Source organism: Oncorhynchus mykiss, chromosome 15 (assembly GCF_013265735.2).
Source record: "Oncorhynchus mykiss isolate Arlee chromosome 15, USDA_OmykA_1.1, whole genome shotgun sequence".
NCBI lineage: Eukaryota > Metazoa > Chordata > Actinopteri > Salmoniformes > Salmonidae > Oncorhynchus > Oncorhynchus mykiss.
Window position 1 is genome coordinate 208,253 of NC_048579.1, and position 21,994 is coordinate 230,246.

At 43.3% G+C, this 21,994-nt stretch overlaps 1 protein-coding gene across 1 annotated transcript in view; it reads right to left on the reverse strand.

Moving 5' to 3' along the window:
• Positions 1 to 2,845: 2,845 nt before the first annotated feature.
• Positions 2,846 to 21,994, reverse strand: part of smpx (small muscle protein X-linked) — a 36,061-nt gene continuing 16,912 nt past the window's right edge. The window contains exons 3-6 of the mRNA XM_021562221.2: positions 20,436 to 20,497; positions 7,944 to 8,030; positions 6,051 to 6,214; positions 2,846 to 4,274 (exon numbers count right to left, since the gene is read on the reverse strand). Coding sequence (XP_021417896.1) covers positions 6,062 to 6,214; positions 7,944 to 8,030; positions 20,436 to 20,471 — 276 coding nt within the window. The 5' untranslated portion in view covers positions 20,472 to 20,497 and the 3' untranslated portion in view covers positions 2,846 to 4,274; positions 6,051 to 6,061. The remainder of the gene's footprint in view (positions 4,275 to 6,050; positions 6,215 to 7,943; positions 8,031 to 20,435; positions 20,498 to 21,994) is intronic.

Sequence of the window (21,994 nt, forward strand, 5' to 3'; positions counted from 1 at the left end):
GTTTTAGTTTCTGTTGCTGCTCCATGTCTCTGTATTAGATTCTGTTTCTGCTCTATGTCTCTGTTTTAGTTTCTGATGCTGCTCCATCACTCTGTTTTAGTTTCTGTTGCTGCTCCTTCCCAGTTTTAATTTCTGTTGCTGCTCCATCACTCTGTTTTAGTTTCTGTTGCTGCTCCATCACTCTGTTTTAGTTTCTGTTATTTTCAATCACTCTGTTTTAGTTTCTGATGCTGCTCCATCACGGTTTTAATTTCTGTTGCTGCTCCATCACTCTGTTTTAGTTTCTGTTGCTGCTCCATCACTCTGTCTTAGTTTCTGATGCTGCTCCATCACTCTGTTTTAGTTTCTGATGCTGCTCCATCACTCTGTTTTAGTTTCTGTTGCTGCTCCATCACTCTGTATTAGTTTCTGTTGATGCTCCATGACTCTGTTTTAGTTTCTGTTGATGCTCCATGTCTCTGTATTAGTTTCTGTTTCTGCTCTATGTCTCTGTTTTAGTTTCTGATGCTGCTCCATGACTCTGTTTTAGTTTCTGTTGCTGCTCCATCACTCTGTTTTAGTTTCTGTTGCTGCTCCATCACTCTGTATTAGTTTCTGTTGATGCTCCATGTCTCTGTTTTAGTTTCTGTTGATGCTCCATGTCTCTGTATTAGTTTCTGTTTATGCTCTATGTCTCTGTTTTAGTTTCTGATGCTGCTCCATCACTCTGTTTTAGTTTCTGTTGCTACTCCATCACTCTGTTTTAGTTTCTGTTGCTGCTCCATCACTCTGTTTTAGTTTCTGTTGATGCTCCATGTCTCTGTTTTAGTTTCTGTTGATGCTCCATGTTTCTGTATTAGTTTCTGTTTCTGCTCTATGTCTCTGTTTTAGTTTCTGATGCTGCTCCATCACTCTGTTTTAGTTTCTGATGCTGCTCCATCACTCTGTTTTAGTTTCTGATGCTGCTCCATCACGGTTTTATTTCTATTGCTGCTCCATCACTCTGTTTTAGTTTCTGTTGCTGCTCCATCACTCTGTCTTAGTTTCTGATGCTGCTCCATCACTCTGTTTTAGTTTCTGATGCTGCTCCATCACTCTGTTTTAGTTTCTGATGCTGCTCCTTCCCGGTTTGAATTTCTGTTGCTGCTCCTTCACCCTGTTTCAATTTCTGTTGCTGCTCCATCACTCTGTATTAGATTATGTTGCTGTTCCATCACTCTGTTTTAGTTTCTGTTGCTGCTCCATCACTGTTTTAATTTCTGTTGCTGCTCCATCACACTGTTTTAGTTTCTGTTGCTGCTCCATCACTCTGTTTTAGTTTCTGTTGCTGTTCCATCAATCTGTTTTAGTTTCTGTTGCTGCTCCATCACTCTGTTTTAGTTTCTGTTGCTGTTCCATCAATCTGTTTTAGTTTCTGTTGCTGCTCCATCACTGTTTTAATTTCTGTTGTTGCTCCATCACACTGTTTTAGTTTCTGTTGCTGCTCCATCACTCTGTTTTAGTTTCTGTTTCTTTTCCATGACTCTGTTTTAGTTTCTGTTGATGCTCCATGTCTCTGTTTTAGTAAATGTTGATGCTCCTTCACTCTGTTTTAGTTTCTGTTGTTGCTGCATCACTCTGTTTTAGTTGCTGATGCTGCTCCATCACTCTGTTTTAGTTTCTGTTGCTGCTCCATCACTCTGTTTCAGTTTCTGTTGATGCTCCATGTCTCTGTTTTAGTAAATGTTGATGCTCCTTCACTCTGTTTTAGTTTCTGTTGATGCTCCATGTCTCTGTTTTAGTTTCTGTTGATGCTCCATCACTCTGTATTAGTTTCTGATGCTGCTCCATCACTGTTTTAATTTCTGTTGCTGCTCCATCACTCTGTTTTAGTTTCTGTTGCTGCTCCATCACTCTGTTTTAGTTTCTGTTGCTGCTCCATCACTCTGTTTTAGTTTTTGTTGATGCTCCATGTCTCTGTTTTAGTAAATGTTGATGCTCCTTCACTCTGTTTTAGTTTCTGTTGATGCTCCATGTCTCTGTTTTAGTTTCTGTTGATGCTCCTTCACTCTGTATTAGTTTCTGTTGCTGCTCCATGACTCTCTTCTTCATAACTGATGCTGCTCCATGACTCTGTTTTAGTAAATGTTGATGCTCCTTCACTCTGTTTTAGTTTCTGTTGATGCTCCATGTCTCTGTTTTAGTTTCTGTTTCTGCTCCATCACTCTGTATTAGTTTCTGTTGCTGCTCCATGACTCTCTTCTTCATAACTGATGCTGCTCCATGACTCTGTTTTAGTAAATGTTGATGCTCCTTCACTCTGTTTTAGTTTATTATGACTTTATTATCTGTCTGGCTCAAATACCTGTGATTAGCCTCAGGCGTTTGTGTGTACGTGTGTTTTTGTTCTCCATTCTCCTGAAAATGGTGTCATCATACTCATTAAAAAAATATATTTTTAACACAAACGCTGTGTGAAATTAATCTTAAATTTTATGTTTTACCCCAGTAGATTTGCAGTCTGGTATAGTGTTGATGTTTGGTTTGGTGCTGTGGTCTGTAGCCATATTGTTTTTATTGTAGGCTGCAGTACCCCGACTAGCAGTTGTAACCAGTCGAATACACTGTGACCTGGTGGAAACTAAATTTAGACACATCTGCCCTCTGCTTTTGCTCTCCAGGGCAGACTCTGTGTGAGTGTGTGTGTGATGATGATGGATGAGTGTCTTGTGATTAATGTAGTGATGCTGAAGGGGGGGAACAGAGGAGTGAAAGTGATGACACATACACACGGACCTACACACTGCTCTGTGTGTGTGTGTGTGTGTGTCATGTGTCTGTCTGTGTGGCTGCCTGTTGTGTGTATGACAGAGACCGTGCCACTGTGTAGAATCAAGATATAATTTATTGCAACAGTTGCTAAGGAATCCATAATCTCCTAGAAACCATTTTGATTATAAGGGAATTTCAAACAATTAAAACATCACAATATTCTGATGTCATCACAGTCCACCGAATACATTCTGATGTCATCACAACCCACCATACACATTCTGATGACATCACAACCCGCCATACACATTCTGATGACATCAGTCCATCAGATACATTCTCCAGATTGTGTCTTGTTCACATTGACAGTTAAAGATGTAAAAGGTAGCAGAGCTGTAACAGAGCTGTAATGTTATGTCTATTGGTGCGTTAGTAAATTCACTCTGACTATCTAATCCTATTCCAGAGCACTCATCGTCTGAGTGTACCAGAGTCCAAAATAACTGATTAATTTACGAGCACCCATTGAATATGATCGGTGTCAGTAAACGTTGGCAAAGAAATGTAAATATATTGTTGTCAGCAGCACAATTACAGTCACCAATGCTCTGGATAACATGAAAACATCCTAACCAGCTCTGCTATGGTGAATGGTCAGAGTGAGGTGTTGTCTCATTTGTGTCTGGAAGTAGCTAGCAAGCTAGTCAACTTCAGCCAGTTATCTTGGGTGCTTGACAGAACGCTCTGATTAACCGCCAGTGTCCAGTGTGAGCTCTGATTAGTCCAAGAGTGAAACGCTCTGAATTGACTAATTCTGCACTCTTGCACTCCAGAGTGAATTTACAAACAAAACCTATAACTAGTCTGGTTGTAGTCTTTTCTATATGAGGTAACACAGAGACCTATAGCTACCAGGGCTGGATGTATTATTGTTACATTTAGTTCACTCCAATCCAGTCTATCCCTAACCCTAACTTCACTGCATGGGAAATTAAACCAGTTATGGGTTTGTTGAAGTAGATGGCCTATTGCAGGTCACTCGTCTGGTGGAGTTGTCTGTAGCTGATAGGGTTAGGTGTAGTCTGGTATAGTTGTCTGTAGCTGATAGGGTTAGGTGAAGTCTGGTATAGTTGTCTGTAGCTGATAGGGTTAGGTGTAGTCTGGTATAGCTGTCCGTAGCTGATAGGGTTAGGTGTAGTCTGGTATAGTTGTCGTCTATCAGTTGATGATGTACGTTGGGTCTGGTATTTGTAGTTCATCAGTAGAAGATGCAGGGCAATCTTATATTTCATCAGTAGAAGATGCAGGGTCAATCTTATATTTCATCAGTAGAAGATGCCGGGTGGGTGTGGTTGTTGTAGTCCATCAGAAGAAGATGCAGGGTGGGTGTGGTAGTTGTAGTTCATCAGTAGAAGATGCAGGGTGGGTGTGGGTCTGATGAGAAACCTGTAGTACTCCTTGAGTATCCCCAATAGTACACATTTTATGGTATCCCTGGACAAGCACAACTAATTCAGTACTGGAGGAGAAGTTGGGAAACACCGCTGTAGGACACAGAAACATAAAGACTTAGCTAGGTTATCTTTTTCATATTTTAATGTCACCTCTATTTAACCATACAGTGTTCACAAAGTTACGCATTAAAAACAACACATTTCCAGGGCCAAACAGAAAACCTTTCTACTCATAACCCAAATAAGTACTCATAACCCAAATGAGTATTCATAACCATAACATACGCCGCCAAACATACCTTCATAAAACTAACTATCCTACCGATCCTCAACTTTAGCAATGTCATCTACAAAATAGCCTCCAACACTCTATTCAGCAAACTGGATGCAGTCTATCACTGTGCCATCCATTTTGATACCAAAGCCCCATACACTACCCACCATTGTGACCTGTACGCTCTTGTTGGCTGGCCCTCGCTACATATACGTCGCCAAACCCACTGGCTCCAGGTCATCTATAAGTCTTTGCTAGGTAAAGCCCCGCCTTATCTCAGCTCACTGGTCATCATAACAACACCCAGCCGTAGCACGCGCTCCAGCAGGTATATCTCACTGGTCATCCCCAAAGCCAACACCTCCTTTGGCCTCCTTTCCTTCCAGTTCTCTGCTGCCAATGACTGGAACAAATTGCAAAAATTGCTGAAGCTGGAGACTTATATTTCCCTCACTAACTTTAAACATCAGCTATCTGAGCAGCTAACCGATCGCTGCAGCTGTACATAGTCCATCTGTAAATAGCCCAGCCAATTTACCTACCTCATCCCCATATTGTTTTATTTACTTTTCGGCTATTTTGCACACCAGTATTTCTACTTGCACATCATCATCTGCTCAACTATCACTCCAGTGTTAATTTGCTTAATTGTAATTATTTCGCTACTATGGCCTACTTATTGCCTTACCTCCTCACGCCATTTGCACACACTGTATATAGACTTTCTTTTTTCTATTGTGTTATTGACTATACGCTTGTTTATTCCATGTGTAACTCTGTGTTATTGTTTGTGTCGCACTGCTTTGCTTTAACTTGGCCAGGTCGCAGTTGTAAATGAGAACTTGTTCTCAACTAGCCTACCTGGTTAAATAAAGGTGAAATATATCTTTTTTTAAAGTACTCATAACCCCTAATAAGTCTTCAAACCAAATAAGTACAAATAACCCAAATAAGTATCAAACCCAAATAAGTACCCAAGATCCATAAATAAATATCCATAATAAGTACTCATAACCGAAATAAGTACTCATAACCCAAATAAGTAATCATAACCCAAATAAGAAGTCTTAATCCCAAATAAATACTCATATACTCTAATAAATACTCATAACCCAAATAAATACTCACAATCCAAATGAGTACACATAACCGTTAATAAATACTTATCACCCAAATAATCACTCATAATCCCTAATACGTACTAATAACACCTAATAAGTACTCATAACTGAAATAAGTACTCATAACCCAAATAAGGACTCATAACCCTTTATAAGTACTCATAACCCAAATAAGTACTCACAACCAAAATAAGTACCCGTAATTCCTAATAAGTACCCGTCACCCCTAATAAGTACTCATAACCCCTAATCCGTATTCATAAACCCTAATAAGTACTCACATCCCAAATAAGTACTCATAACCCCAAATAGGTACTCACAATCCAAATGAGTACTCATAACCCCTAATAAGAATAATACACAGCCCACACTGACATCTTGTAGTGAAATCCTAAAAATGCATCTACTGCAATGTTTTTCATGGTTGAAGTGTGTATGTGTGTGTGTGTTTGTACCAGTGTGTGTCTGTACCAGTGTGTGTGTTAGTCCTTGGTGACCCATCGTAGTTCACTCTTGACATTCTGCAGCTCTGATAGGTTGACTGCTGGACCAGGAAGCTTCATCGATCCTGGCAATGGTTTCTTCTCCTCTGGCGACAGGGCCGTGGCTTCCTGCAGGGGGTCTGGGGGAGGAGCCTGTTCAAAAAGAGTTTCCTATTGTGTATTTACAATTGAAGTCGGAAGTTTACATACACCTTAGCCAAATACATTTAAACTCAGTTTTTCACAATTCCTGACATTTAATCATAGTAAAAATCCCTGTTAAAGGTCAGTTAGGATCACCACTTTATTTTAAGAATGTGAAATGTCAGAATAATAGTAGAGAGAATGATTTATTTCAGCTTTTATTTCTTTCATCACATTGCCAGTGGGTCAGAAGTGTACATACACTCAATTAGTATTTGGTAGCATTGCCTTTAAATTGTTTAACTTGAGTCAAATGTTTTGGGTAGCCTTCAACAAGCTTCCCACAATAAGTTGGGTGAATTTTGGCATATTCCTCCTGACAGAGCTGGTGTAACTGAGTCAGGTTTGTAGTCCTCCTTGCTCGCACGCGCTTTTTCAGTTCTTCCCTCACATTTTCCATAGGATTGAGGTCAGGGTCTTGTGATGGCCACTCCAATACCTTGACTTTGTTGTCCTTAAGCCATTTTGCCACAACTTTGGAAGCTTGGGGTCATTGTCCATTAGGAAGACACATTTGCAACCAAGCTTTAACTTCCTTACTGATGCCTTGAGATGTTGCTTCAAAATATCCACATAATTTTCCTCCCTCATGATGCCATCTATTTTGTGAAGTGCATCAATCCCTCCTGCAGCAAAGCACCCCCACAACATGATGCTGCCACCCCCGTGCTTCACGGTTGGGATGGTGTTCTTCGACTTGCAAGCCTCCCCCTTTTTCCTCCAAACATAATGATGGTCATTATGGCCAAACAGTTCTATTTTCGTTTTATCACACCATAAGATATTTCTCCAAAAAGTACGATCTTTGTCCCAATGTGCAGTTGCAAACCGTAGTCTGGCTTTTTCATGGCGGTTTTGGAGCAGTGGCTTCTTCCTTGCTGAGCAGCCATTCAGGTTATGTCAGTATAGGACTCGTTTTACTGTGGATATAGATACTTTTGTACCTGTTTCCTCCAGCATCTTCACAAGGTCCTTTGCTGTTGTTCTGGGATTGATTTACACTTCTCGCACCAAAGTACGTTCATCTCTAGGAGACAGAACGCGTCTCCTTCCTGAGCGGTATGACTGCTGCGTGGTCCCATGGTGTTTATACTTGCATACTATTGTTTGTACAGATGAACATGGTACCTTCAGGCATCTGGAAATTGCTCCCAAGGATGAACTTTTTTTCTGAGGTCTTGGCTGATTTCTTTTGATTTCCCCATGATGTCAAGCAAGTTTGAAGGTAGGCCTTGAAATACATCCACAGGTACACCTCCAATTGACTCAAATGGATTTATGTCATTTAACCTATCAGAATCTTCTAAAGCCGTGACATCATTTGCTGGAATTTCCCAAGCTGTTTAAAGGCACAGTCAAATTAGTGTATCTAAACTCTTGACCCACTGGAATTGTGATGCAGTGAGTTAGAAGTGAAAAAATCTCTGTCAACAATTGTTGGAAAAATGACTTGTGTCATGCACAAAGTAGATAGTCATGCACAAAAACAATAGTTTGTTAACAAGAAATTTGTGGAGTGGTTGAAAAACGAGTTTTATTGACTCCAACTTAAGTGTATCTAAACTTCCGACTTCAACTGTAGGTCCTCAAGCCATATTGGTGCGTGTTTGTTTATGTGTGTGTGTGTGTGTGTGTGTGTGTGTGTGTGTGTGTGTGTGTGTGTGTGTGTGTGTCTGACCTCCTCTGTGTCTACAGTATCCTCTCTCCTCTTGACAGGATGTCCCGCACCTGGACGCAGCGCTCCCATCGGAATATTTAGATTTGCCTGTTGGACAGGAGCAACAACCAATCAGACACACTCAACTCTCGAGGCCACATGTACAGCTTTCCAATTCTCTGTCCTTTCTCCTGAAATGCATTTGTTCACTCCTCAGCATTCGTTCACTCCTCAGCATTCGTTCACTCCTCAGCACACATTTAAGAGCATTGGATTGGTGTAAACCTCCTCTAGACTCTTTGCAAGTTATTTACTTATAGATCCCTGAGTATTGTGTGTGTATTGACTGATGTGTGTGTGAACCTGGTGTCTGTAATGCCACAAAACCCTCTGCTTTGGTTACAGACACTACATCCTGGTTTGGTCCTGTTCTATTAAGAGTATGGAAATGAAACACACACCCACACACACACACACACACACACACACACACACACACACACACACACACACACACACACACACACACACACACACACACACACACACACACACACACGGTGTGCTTAACATATTATGAATGTCGGTATTGTCTCATCTTATCTATCAACGTAGACAGGGCTCTAACTCCCCTAGTTCCACAATGAGATAGGGTGCAGGCCAGGCAGCAGTCTGTTTGCCAGCCTGCCAGCTTGGTGGAGTCTGCCACTAGCACAGTCAGTGTTGTCAGCTAAGCTTTCCTCATTGAGACCGTGTCTGTGCCGCAAATCTAAACATGGCTGTGTTCACCTTAACAACCTCACTGGAATAAAGACCTCCTCCATTCCTGCCATTATTGAAATAGATTGTGATAATCTCACATCTTAATAGGACTACTTAATGTTAGATACCTCACTTCCAAGGCAGTCATAGTCAATGAACTAATCACTGTTCATATCCTTGATGTGATTGGCCTGACTGAAACATGGCTCAAGCCTGATGAATTTACTGTGTTAATAAATTAGGCCTCTCCTCCTGGTTACACTAGTGACCATATCTCCTGTGCATCCTGCAAAGGCGGGAGGTGTTGCTAACATTTACGATAGCAAATAAAACAATTGAAAAAATACAGCATTTTGTCTTTTTAACTTTTAGTCATGAAATCTATGCAGCCTACTCAATCACTTTTTATAGCAACTGTTTTACAGGCCTCCTGGGCCATATAAAGTGTTCCTAACTGAGTTTCATGAACACAGTTTCTAACAGTTTCTGTTGCTGCTCCATGACTATGTTTTAGTTTCTATTGCTGCTCCATTACTCTGTTTTTGTTTCTGTTGCTGCACCATCAGTTTGTTTTAGTTTCTGATGATGCTCCATCACCCTGTTTTAGTTTCTGATGCTGCTCCATCACCCTGTTTTAGTTTCTGATGATGCTCCATCACTCTTTTTTAGTTTCTGATGATGCTCCATCACTCTGTTTTAGTTTCTGATGATGCTCCATCACTCTTATTTAGATTCTGTTGTTGCTCCATCACTCTGTTTTAGTTTCTGTTGCTGCTCCATCACTGTGTTTAAAATTTCTAAGGGACCTTTGGTTGAGGTTATTCCTTTGTGTAATGAAGAAGTTTTGTCCAACATGTATCTGGACCTACTCACTGTCACATTCATACCCTGGATCTAGTTTAGTCCCATGGGTTAAATATTGTGGAAATGTTTTTCCTCATAATCCTGGACTATCGGACCACCATCTTATACACTGCTCAAAAAAATAAAGGGAACACTAAAATAACACATCCTAGATCTGAATGAATGAAATATTCTTATTAAATACTTGTTTTCTTTACATAGTTGAATGTGCTGACAACAAAATCACACAAAAATGATCAATGGAAATCAAATTTATCAACCCATGGAGGTCTGGATTTGGAGTCACACTCAAAATTAAAGTGGAAAACCACACTACAGGCTGATCCAACTTTGATGTAATGTCCTTAAAACAAGTCAAAATGAGGCTCAGTAGTGTGTGTGGCCTCCACGTGCCTGTATGACCTCCCTACAATGCCTGGGCATGCTCCTGATGAGGTGGTGGATGGTCTCCTGAGGGATCTCCTCCCAGACCTGGACTAAAGCATCCGCCAACTCCTGGACAGTCTGTGGTGCAACGTGGCGTTGGTGGATGGAGCAAGACATGATGTCCCAGATTTGCTCAATTGGATTCAGGTCTGGGGAACGGGCGGGCCAGTCCATAGCATCAATGCCTTCCTCTTGCAGGAACTGCTGACACACTCCAGCCACATGAGGTCTATCATTGTCTTGCATTAGGAGGAACCCAGGGCCAACCGCACCAGCATATGGTCTCACAAGGGGTCTGAGGGATCTCATCTCGGTACCTAATGGCAGTCAGGCTATCTTTAGCGATCACATGGAGGGATGTGCGGCCCCCCAAAGAAATGCCACCCCACACCATGACTGACCCACCGCCAAACCGGTCATGCTGGAGGATGTTGCAGGCAGCAGAATGTTCTCCATGGCGTCTCCAGACTCTGTCACGTCTGTCACATGTGTTCAGTGTGAACCTGCTTTCATCTGTGAAGAGCACAGGGCGCCAGTGGCGTTTTTGCCAATCTTGGTATTCTCTGGCAAATGCCAAACATCCTGCACGGTGTTGGGCTGTAAGCACAACCCCCACCTGTGGACGTTGGGCCCTCATACCACCCTCTGTTGGAGTCTGTTTCTGACCGTTTGAGCAGACACATGCACATTTGTGGCCTGCTGGAGGTCATTTTGCAGGGCTCTGGCAGTGCTCCTCCTTGCACAAAGGCGGAGGTAGCGGTCCTGCTGCTGGGTTGTTGCCCTCCTACGGCCTCCTCCATGTCTCCTGATGTACTGGCCTGTCTCCTGGTAGCGCCTCCATGCTCTGGACACTACGCTGACAGACACAGCAAACCTTCTTGCCACATCTCGCATTGATGTGCCATCCTGGATGAGCTGCACTACCTGAGCCACTTGTGTGGGTTGTAGACTCCGTCTCATGCTACCACTAGAGTGAAAGCACCGCCAGCATTCAAAAGTGACCAAAACATCAGCATAGGAACTGAGAAGTGGTCTGTGGTCCCCACCTGCAGAACCACTCCTTTATTGGGGGTGTCTTGCTAAATGCCTATAATTTCCACCTGTTGTCTATTCCATTTGCACAACAGCATGTGCAATTTATTGTCAATCAGTGTTGCTTCCTAAGTGGACAGTTTGATTTCACAAAAGTGTGATTGACTTGGAGTTACATTGTGTTGTTTAAGTGTTCCCTTTAGTTTTTTGAGCAGTGTATTTGCAATTGCAACAAATCATCTGCTCAGAACCAAGGATACAACTAATTTCTAGATGCCCTTTTAGACTCCCTCCACCGACCCAAGGATGGATGCCCTCAATCTCCCAGGCGTCATTGTTAACCACCTACCCAAGGAGCTAAAATAAAAACATTTTTGCTGTGATGTTTCCCAAAGTTCTGAACCTTTCTATTCTCATAGTTTCTACAGATTGTAAATTAAAGATAAACATTTTTGCTTAAAGTATTATTATATTATTGATCATCAACTGACTTTTCAAATCATCCAGTATTGCTATCTGCAGAGTTATGCAGAGTAAATGTTGCTCTTCTTCAACCATTCCTGGACCTGCGACCAAAAACAAGCAGTGCCAAAACAATGGACAGTACCAAAACAAATGATCTAATGATTCGGTCTCTTCATTGCAAAATCTGCAGAGCTGTGATGGTTGTATCCTCCATATATATAACATTCTATTGTTTGCAAGAATTTTGTTTAAAAATGTAAATTGAAAAATTCTACGCTTTGAATCAGACGTTGTTTTGCGTATCAGTTGAAAAGGAAATGGCGCTCCAACAAACTGGAAGTTTTCCGACTATTTTGGAATGACAGTACCGTGCAGTATCCAGAAGAGCCCTCACCACTAAACTGGAAGTTTTCCGACTAGCTTGGAATGACAGTACCGTGCAGTATCCAGAAGAGCCCTCACCACTAAACTGGAAGTCTTCCAACTAGCTTGGAATGACAGTACCGTGCAATATCCAGAAGCCCTCACTGCTGCTTGATCAGCCTACTTTTCCAACCTAATTGAGGAGAATAAAAACAATCAAACATTTACATATCTTTGATACTGTCGCAAAGCTAACTAAAAAGCAGCATTCCCCAAGTGAGTATGGCCTTTACTTCAGCAGTGATGAATTGATGATCTTCTTTGATGAAAAGATCATGATCATCGGAAAGCAAACTATGGACTCCTCGTTGAATCTGCATATTTCTCCAAAACTTAGTTATCCTGAGTGTATAGAACTGCCACGACCTAGGATCAATAGAGACACTCAAGTTTTTATGCTCTCTCGACACATTCATCAAATAGTCATGGCCTCTAAACCAGCTGCTTACTGGACCCAATTCCAACTAAACTACTGAAAGAGCTACTTCCTTTGCTAGGCCCTCCTATTTTGAACATAATAAACAGCTCCCTATCGTCCGGATGTGCACCAAACTCACTAAAAGTGGCAGTAATAAAGCCTCTCCTGAAAAAGCCAAACATTGACCGGCCTATATCTAATCACCCATTCCTCTTAAACATTTTAGAAAAAGCTGTTGCAGCAACTTACTGCCTTCCTGAAGACAAATAACGTATACGAAACACTCCAGTACATTTTAGACCCCATCATCATACTGACTGCACTATTGAAGGTGGTAAATAACCTTTAAATGGCGTCAGACCAAGGCTCTGCATCTTTCCTCGTGCTCCTAGACCTAGACACCATCGATCACCACATTCTTTTGGAGAGATTGGAAGTCATAATTGGTCTACACTGTCACGTGTGCTACCTCTCTGGCCTCTAGGTCACCAGGCTGCTCGTTATGGCACACACCTGTCACCATCATTAAGTGCATCAGCATATGATGACACTCACCTGAACTCCATCACCTCCTTGATTACTTGCCCTTTATATGTCACTACCTTTGGTTCCTTCCCCAGGCATCATTGTTTCTGTTCCATGTCTGTGCGCTGTCTGTGTTTCTTAGTTTGTATTATGTTGTGTTCATTTATTAAAACACTCACTCCCTGAACTTGGTTCCCGACTCTCAGCGCACATCGTTACATACATGGACAAGTTCTGGCCCGGTTTGGATCTTATATCAGTTTGTCTCTGTGGGGGGTTTGTCCTCTGAAAAATAAATTGTACGTTTCAATATTCCTCAAGGTTCCGTTTTAGGACCACTATTGTTTTCACTATATATTCTACCTCTTGGTAATGTCATTCGGAAACACAATGTCAACTTTCATTGCTATGCAGACGACACACAGCTGCACATTTTGATGAAACATGGTAAAACCCTAAAATTGCCTACCCTGGAAGTCTGTGTCTCAGACATAAGGAAGTGGATGGTGGCAGAGATGCTAGTTCTAGGTCCCAAGAAATAACGAGATCTGTTGTTGGATCTGACAATTAATCTTGATGGTTGTACTGTCGTCACAAATAAATCTCCGAAGGACTGCGTTACTTTGGACCCTAATTTCTATTTTGACGAACATATCAAGAATATTTCAAGGGCAGCTTTTTTCCATCTTCTTAACCTTGCAAAAATATATTTTTTTTTAAAATGATGCAGAAAAGCTAATTCATGCTATTATCACTTCTAGATTAGACGACTGCAATGGAGTACTCTCTAGCTACCCGGATAAAGCACTAAATCAACTTCAGTTAGTGCTAAATACGGCTGCTAGAATCTTGACAAGAACCCCAAAAATGTATGATATTACTCCAGTGCTAGCCTCTCTACACTGACTTCCTGTTAAGGCTAGGGCTGATTTCAAGGTTTTCGTGGACTTTCTCCTACTTATCTCTCTGATTTGGTCCTGTTGTATATACTGTACCTACACGTACGTTATGGTCACAAGACACAGACCTCCTTACTGTTCATAGAATTTGTTAGCAAACAGCTGGAGGCAGGGCTTTCTCACATAGAGCTACACTTTTATGGAATCGTCTGCCTATCCATGTGAGAGACTCAGAGTTGGTCTTGACCTTTAAGTCTTTATGTTGTCTTAGCCGTGTCTGAATCCTGGCTTAGGAAAACCACCAAAAACCCTGAAATCTCCATCGCTAACTATAACGTTTTCCGCCAAGATAGAACTGACAAAGGGGGCGGTGTTGCAATCTACTGCAAAGATAGCCTGCAGAGTTCTGTATTACTATCTAAGTCTGTACCCAAACAATTTGAGCTTCTACTTCTAAAAATTCACCTTTCCAGAAACAAGTCTCTCACTGTTGCCGCTTGCTATAGACCTCCCTCTGCCCCCAGCTGTGCCCTCGATACCATATGTGAATTGATTGCCCTCCATCTATCTTCTGAGCTCGTGCTACTAGGTGACCTAAAATGGGACATGCTTAACACCCCGGCCATCCTACAATCTAAGCTTGATGCCCTCAATCTCACACAAATTATCAATGAACCTACCAGGTACAACCCCAAATCAGTAAACACCCTCATAAATGTCATCCTAACTATCTCACCCTCCAAAAACACCTCTGCTGTTTTCAATCAAGATCTCAGCGATCACTTTTTCATTGACTGCATCCGTAATGGGTCTGCGACCAAACGACCACCACTCATCACTGTCAAACGCTCCCTGAAACACTTCTGCGAGCAGGCCTTTCTAATCGACCTGGACGGGGTATCCTGGAATGACATTGACCTTATCCCGTCAGTAGATGATGCCTGGCTATTATTTAAAAGTGCCTTCCTCACCATCTTAAATAAGCATGCCCATCTCCAAAAATGTAGAACTAGGAATAGATATAGTCCTTGGTTCACTCCGGACCTGTCTGCCCTTGACCAGCATCAAAACATCCTGTGGCATTCTGCATTAGCATCGAATAGCCCCCGTGATATGCAACTTTTCAGGGAAGTTAGGAACAAATATACACAGGCAGTTAGAAAAGCTAAGGCAAGCTTTTTCAAACAGAAATTTGCATCCTGTAGTACTAACTCAAAAAAGTTTTGGGACACTGTAAAGTCCATGGAGAATAAGAGCACCTCCTCCCAGCTGCCCACTGCTCTGAGCCTAGGAAACACTGTCACCACCGATAAATCCACTATAATTGAGAAGTTCAATAAGCATTTCTCTACGGCTGGCTATGCTTTCCACATGGCTAACCCTACCCCAGTCAACTGCCCTGCACCCTCCACAGCAACCAGCCAAAGCCCACACCATTTCTCCTTTACCCAAATCCAGATAGCAGATGTTCTGAAAGAGCTGCAAAATCTGGACCCCAACAAATCAGCCGGACCAGACAATCTGGACCATCTCTTTCTAAAAGTATCTGCCAAAATTGTTGCAACCCCTATTACTAGCCTCTCAACCTCTCCTATTACTCAAATTTCAACCTCTCTTTTGTATCGTCTGTGATTCCTAAAGATTGGAAAACTGTCGCGGTCATCCCCCTCTTCAAAGGGGGTGACACTCTAGACCCAAACTGCTACAGACCGATATCTATCCTACCCTGTCTTTCTAAGGTCTTCAAAAGCAAAGTTAACAAACAGATTACTGACCATTTCGAATCCCCCCATATCTTCTCCGCTATGCAATCTGGTTTCAGAGCTGGTCATGGGTGCACCTCAGCCATGCTCAAGGTTCTAAACGACATCATAACCGCCATCGATAAGAGACATTACTGTGCAGCCGTATTCATCGACATGGCCAGACTTGACAGCCTTGGTTTCTCAAATGATTGCCTCGCCTGGTTTACCAACTACTTCTCTGATAGAGTTCAGTGTGTCAAATCGGAGGGCCTGTTGTCCGGACCTCTGGCAGTCTCTATGGGGGAGCAACAGGGTTCAATTCTCGGGCCGACTCTCTTTTCTGTATACATCAATGATGTTGCTCTTGCTGCTGGTGATTCTCTGATCCACCTCTACGCAGACGACACCATTCTGTATACTTCTGGCCCCACCTTGGACACTGTGTTAACTAACCTCCAGACAAGCTTCAATGCCATACAACTCTCCTTCCGTGGCCTCCAACTGCTCTTACACACAAGTAAAACTAAATGCATGCTATTCAATCGATCAATGCCCGCACCTGCTCTCCAGAGTAGTGATGCTGGACGGCTCTGACTTAGAATACATGGACAACTACAAATACCTGGGTGTCTTGTTAGACTGTAAACTCTCCTTCCAGACTCACATTAAGCATCTCCAATCCAACATTAAATTTAGAATCGGCTTCCTATATCGCAACAAAGCATCCTTCACTCATGCTGCCAAACATACCCTCGTAAAACTGACCATCCATCCTCGACTTCAGTGATGTCATCTATAAAATAGCCTCCAACACTCTCCTCAACAAATTGGATGCAGTCTATCACAGTGCCATCCGTTTTGTCACCAAAGCCCCATACACTACCCACCATTGTTCCCTGTACGCTCTCGTTGGTTGGCACTCGCTTCATACTCGTCGCCAAATCCACTGGCTACAGGTTATCTACAAGTCTCTGCTAGGTAAAGCCCCGCCTTCTCTCAGCTCACTGGTCACCATAGCAGCACCCACTCGTAGCACGCGCTCCAGCAGGTATATCTCACTGGTCACCCCCAAAGCCAATTCCTCCTTTGGTCGTCTTTCCGTCCAGTTCTCTGCTGCCCATGACTGGAACGAATTGCAAAAATCTCTGAAGCTGGAGACTCACATCTCCCTCACTAGCTTTAACCACCAGCTTACAGATCACTACACCTGTACATAGACCATCTGTAAACAGCCCATCTACCTACCTCATCCCCATACTGGTATTTATTTATTTTGCTCCTGTGCACCCCAGTACCTCTACCAGTATTGTTCTACTGTATTATTGACTGTATGTTTTGTTTATTCCATGTGTAACTCTGTGTTGTTGTAAGTGTCGAATTGCTATGCTTTATCTTGGCCAGGTCGCAGTTGCAAATGAGAACTTGTTCTCAACTAGCCTACCTGGTTAAATAAAGGTGAAATATTTTTTTAAATATTTTTTTATTGAAGACTCATCTATTCAGTATGTCCTTTGATTGAGTGTAGTCTTTCCCAGGGGTGTGATGTTGAATGGTAAGGCACTGGGGCGACGAACTGCCCTTGCTGTCTCTGCCTGGCCAGCTCCCTTCTCTCTAATGGGAATCTTTGGTCTAAGCCTGCACTACCTCTGTTCCTGGAAAGCTGCAAAGCTACAGGCTTTAGTTTAAATCCCGCATGAGACTGGGTCCCGGAGAGCTAAAGAGCTACAGGTTTTAGTTTTAGCCCTGGTCATAGAGAGCTACAGAGCTGCAGGCTTTAGTTCTAGTCCTGGTCCTGGAGATCTACAGAGCTGCAGGCTTTAGTTCTAGTCCTGGTCCTGGAGATCTACAGAGCTACAGGCTTTGGTGCTAATCCTGGTCCTAGAGAGTTACAGAGATTCAGGCTTCGGTGTTAACCCTGCACTAGTCCTGGTGCTGGAGATCTACATGCTTTAATTATAGCCCTGGTATTGGAGAGCTACAGAGCTACAGGCTTTTGTTCCAGTCCTGGTCCTGGAAACTACAGAGCTACAGACTTTAGTTCCAGTCCTGGTCCTGGAAAACTACAGAGCTACAGGCTTTAGTTCCAGTCCTGATCCTGGAGAGCTACAGAGCTACACGGTTTAGCTTTAGTTTTGGTTGTAGAGAGATACACAGATACAGGCTTTAGTTATATTCCTGGTCCTATAACCCTGCATGCGCCCTGGTCCTGGAGAGATACAGAGCTACATGCTTTAGTTCTAGTCATGGTCCTGGAGAGCTACAGGCTTTAGTTCCTGTCCTGGTCCTGGAGAGCTACAGAGCTACAGGCTTTAGTTCTAGTCCTGGTCCTGGAAAACTACAGAGCTACAGGCTTTAGTTCTAGTCCTGGTCCTGGAGAGCTACAGAGCTACAGGCTTTAGTTCTAGTCCTGGTCCTGGAAAACTACAGAGCTACAGGCTTTAGTTCCAGTCCTGGTCCTGGAGAGCTACAGAGCTACACGGTTTAGCTTTAGTTCTGGTTGTAGAGAGATACACAGATACAGGCTTGAGTTATATTCCTGGTCCTATATTCCTGCATGTGCCCTGGGGAAATACAGAGCTACATGCTTTAGTTCTAGTTCTGGTCCTGGAAAACTACAGAGCTACAGGCTTTAGTTCTAGTCCTGGTCCTGGAAAACTACAGAGCTACAGGCTTTAGTTCCAGTCCTGGTCCTGGTCCTGGAGAGCTACAGAGCTACACAGTTTAGCTTTAGTTCTGGTTGTAGAGAGATACACAGATACAGAGCCTGGGCGCGAACCCAGGACTCTGATGGCACAGCTGGCGCTGCAGTACAGCGCCCTTAACCACTGCGCCACCCGGGAGGCCCACATGTTGTCATCTCTAACCCAGCTCTAACTACACTAGACCACTGGGAGAGCTACAGGTTGTATCTCTAAACCAACTCTAACTACATTAGACCACTGGGAGAGCTACAGGTTGTATCTCTAACCCCGCTCTAACTACATTAGACCACTGGGAGAGCTACAGGTTGTATCTCTAACCCAGCTCTAACTACACTAGACCACTGGGAGAGCTACAGGTTGTATCTCTAACCCAGCTCTAACTACATTAGACCACTGGGAGAGCTACAGGTTGTATCTGTAACCCAGCTCTAACTACACTAGACCACTGGGAGAGCTACAGGTTGTATCTCTAACCCAGCTCTAACTACATTAGACCACTGGGAGAGCTACAGGTTGTATCTCTAACCCAGCTCTAACTACACTAGACCACTGGGAGAGCTACAGGTTGTATCTCTAACCCAGCTCTAACTACACTAGACCACTGGGAGAGCTACAGGTTGTATCTCTAACCCAGCTCTAACTACATTAGACCACTGGGAGAGCTACAGGTTGTATCTGTAACCCAGCTCTAACTACACTAGACCACTGGGAGAGCTACAGGTTGTATCTCTAACCCAGCTCTAACTACACTAGACCACTGGGAGAGCTACAGGTTGTATCTCTAACCCAGCTCTAACTACATTAGACCACTGGGAGAGCTACAGGTTGTATCTGTAACCCAGCTCTAACTACACTAGACCACTGGGAGAGCTACAGGTTGTATCTCTAACCCAGCTCTAACTACACTAGACCACTGGGAGAGCTACAGGTTGTATCTGTAACCCAGCTCTAACTACACTAGACCACTGGGAGAGCTACAGGTTGTATCTGTAACCCAGCTCTAACTACACTAGACCACTGGGAGAGCTACAGGTTGTATCTGTAACCCAGCTCTAACTACACTAGACCACTGGGAGAGCTACAGGTTGTATCTCTAACCCCGCTCTAACTACATTAGACCACTGGGAGAGCTACAGGTTGTATCTCTAACCCAGCTCTAACTACACTAGACCACTGGGAGAGCTACAGGTTGTATCTCTAACCCAGCTCTAACTACATTAGACCACTGGGAGAGCTACAGGTTGTATCTGTAACCCAGCTCTAACTACACTAGACCACTGGGAGAGCTACAGGTTGTATCTGTAACCCAGCTCTAACTACACTAGACCACTGGGAGAGCTACAGGTTGTATCTGTAACCCAGCTCTAACTACACTAGACCACTGGGAGAGCTACAGGTTGTATCCGTAACCCAGCTCTAACTACATTAGACCACTGGGAGAGCTACAGGTTGTATCTCTAACCCCGCTCTAACTACATTAGACCACTGGGAGAGCTACAGGTTGTATCTCTAACCCAGCTCTAACTACACTAGACCACTGGGAGAGCTACAGGTTGTATCTCTAACCCAGCTCTAACTACACTAGACCACTGGGAGAGCTACAGGTTGTATCTCTAACCCAGCTCTAACTACATTAGACCACTGGGAGAGCTACAGGTTGTATCTGTAACCCAGCTCTAACTACACTAGACCACTGGGAGAGCTACAGGTTGTATCTCTAACCCAGCTCTAACTACATTAGACCACTGGGAGAGCTACAGGTTGTATCTGTAACCCAGCTCTAACTACACTAGACCACTGGGAGAGCTACAGGTTGTATCTCTAACCCAGCTCTAACTACACTAGACCACTGGGAGAGCTACAGGTTGTATCTGTAACCCAGCTCTAACTACACTAGACCGCTGGGAGAGCTACAGGTTGTATCTGTAACCCAGCTCTAACTACACTAGACCACTGGGAGAGCTACAGGTTGTATCTCTAACCCAGCTCTAACTACATTAGACCACTGGGAGAGCTACAGGTTGTATCTGTAACCCAGCTCTAACTACACTAGACCGCTGGGAGAGCTACAGGTTGTATCTGTAACCCAGCTCTAACTACACTAGACCACTGGGAGAGCTACAGATTTTAGTGAGGAGGTCCCTCTGTAGTGTCATTTATATTTTAAACAAAATAACTACTGTAGATGGATTCAAAACAGTACTATATTTTATTGAGAGAAATTATACACACACACAGACACACACTCCTACCTGCAGGGCTTTGACGTTGGACGATGGTTTAGACATGCTGCTTGTTCAGTCAGTCAACTATCCTGCAGGAAATACAAAGCATTGAGAAGCGTTAGGGTTAGCGTTAGACAGGTGAGAGAGCCTGGCTCAGATCAAACTGACGAGATTAGACCAGACAGGACTGGTGAGAGACTGAGTGTGTTTGTTTGTTTGTGTGTGTGTGTGTGTGTGTGTGTGTGTGTGTGTGTGTGTGTGTGTGTGTGTGTGTGTGTGTGTGTGTTGGGGGTGGGAGGGCATTGCTGTCATGTGGGTTGGTTCAGGGGCCTGGGATAGTCTTTCAGTTGCCTGGCAACTCCCAAAGAGAGAGGCAGGTACAAAACTAACACCTGAATAATTTAACAGACAGAGAGAGGAAGTATAGATAGAGGGGGGAGAGAGAGAAGAAAGAGGAGAGATAGAGAGGGGGAGAGAAAGGGGGAGAGAGTGTGGGGGAGGGATAAAGAGGGAGTGGAGAGAGAGAGAGAGAGAGAGAGAGAGAGAGAAAGAGAGAAAGTTAGAGAATATGGGAGAGAGTGGGAGAGGGGGAGGGAGTGGACAAAGAAGGAAGGAGAGGGAGTGGAGAGAGTAGGAGATAGAGAGGGGGAGAGGGGAGTGGAGAGAAGGGTGGGGGAGAGAGAGAGAGAGAGAGAGAGAGAGAGAGAGAGAGAGAGAGAGAGAGAGAAGAATCCATAGAGCACTTCTGGGAAAATTGGAACACACTGAACAAACACCAACAGTTATCTATCAAAACAGAGATGTATGGATGAACCACTTCTCTAATCTTTCTCGCTCTATAACAAAGAACAAACAGCAAAAACATATAAATGATCAAATGTCAATCCTAGAATCAACTATTGAAGACTACCAGAACCCACTGGATTCTCCAATTCAATTGATTGAACTACAGGACAAAATACAAACCCTCCAACCAAAAAGGCCTTTAGTGTTGATGGAAATGATACATGAAATGATAAAATATACTGACCACAAATTCCAATTGGCTATACTTAAAACGTTTGTGGTTTTCGGGTCCACTGGACCCGAGGGTAATAAAAGTGTGGAAAAGTGTGTGTGTAGGTGAAAACAAGTAAAAATGAAACAAAAATATTTGCTGTGTGCCTTCACTCTTTCTTCCTCCTCCTTCCTGGGTCTGCTGTTTCAACACAGCACCAAGAACCTGTCTGTCTCCCTGCCCATCTGCCTGTCTCCCGCTTTTCTTGCACTTTTTACACTTTGTAGTGTGTGAAACTACACAATCTCTTGCGGGAACCTGGAAGATACATTGTAAAAAAAATCTGTATTTTCCCAAACTCTACCCCTGCCAGGTGCAAATTGAGGGAGGGACACAACAAATAAATAGCTTTGCATGTGTGGCTCCTTATCACAATCAATCAGTATGGCAAAAAAATGATCTCTGCTTAGAGGGCCTTGGAGTAAAACAAAAAATATGCAGAGAGAGAAGCCAGTGTGGAAGGAGGATGAAGAATTTTCAGAATATGAGGATTGTGTCTATGTCAATTCGGAGTCTGACAGTGAGTTGG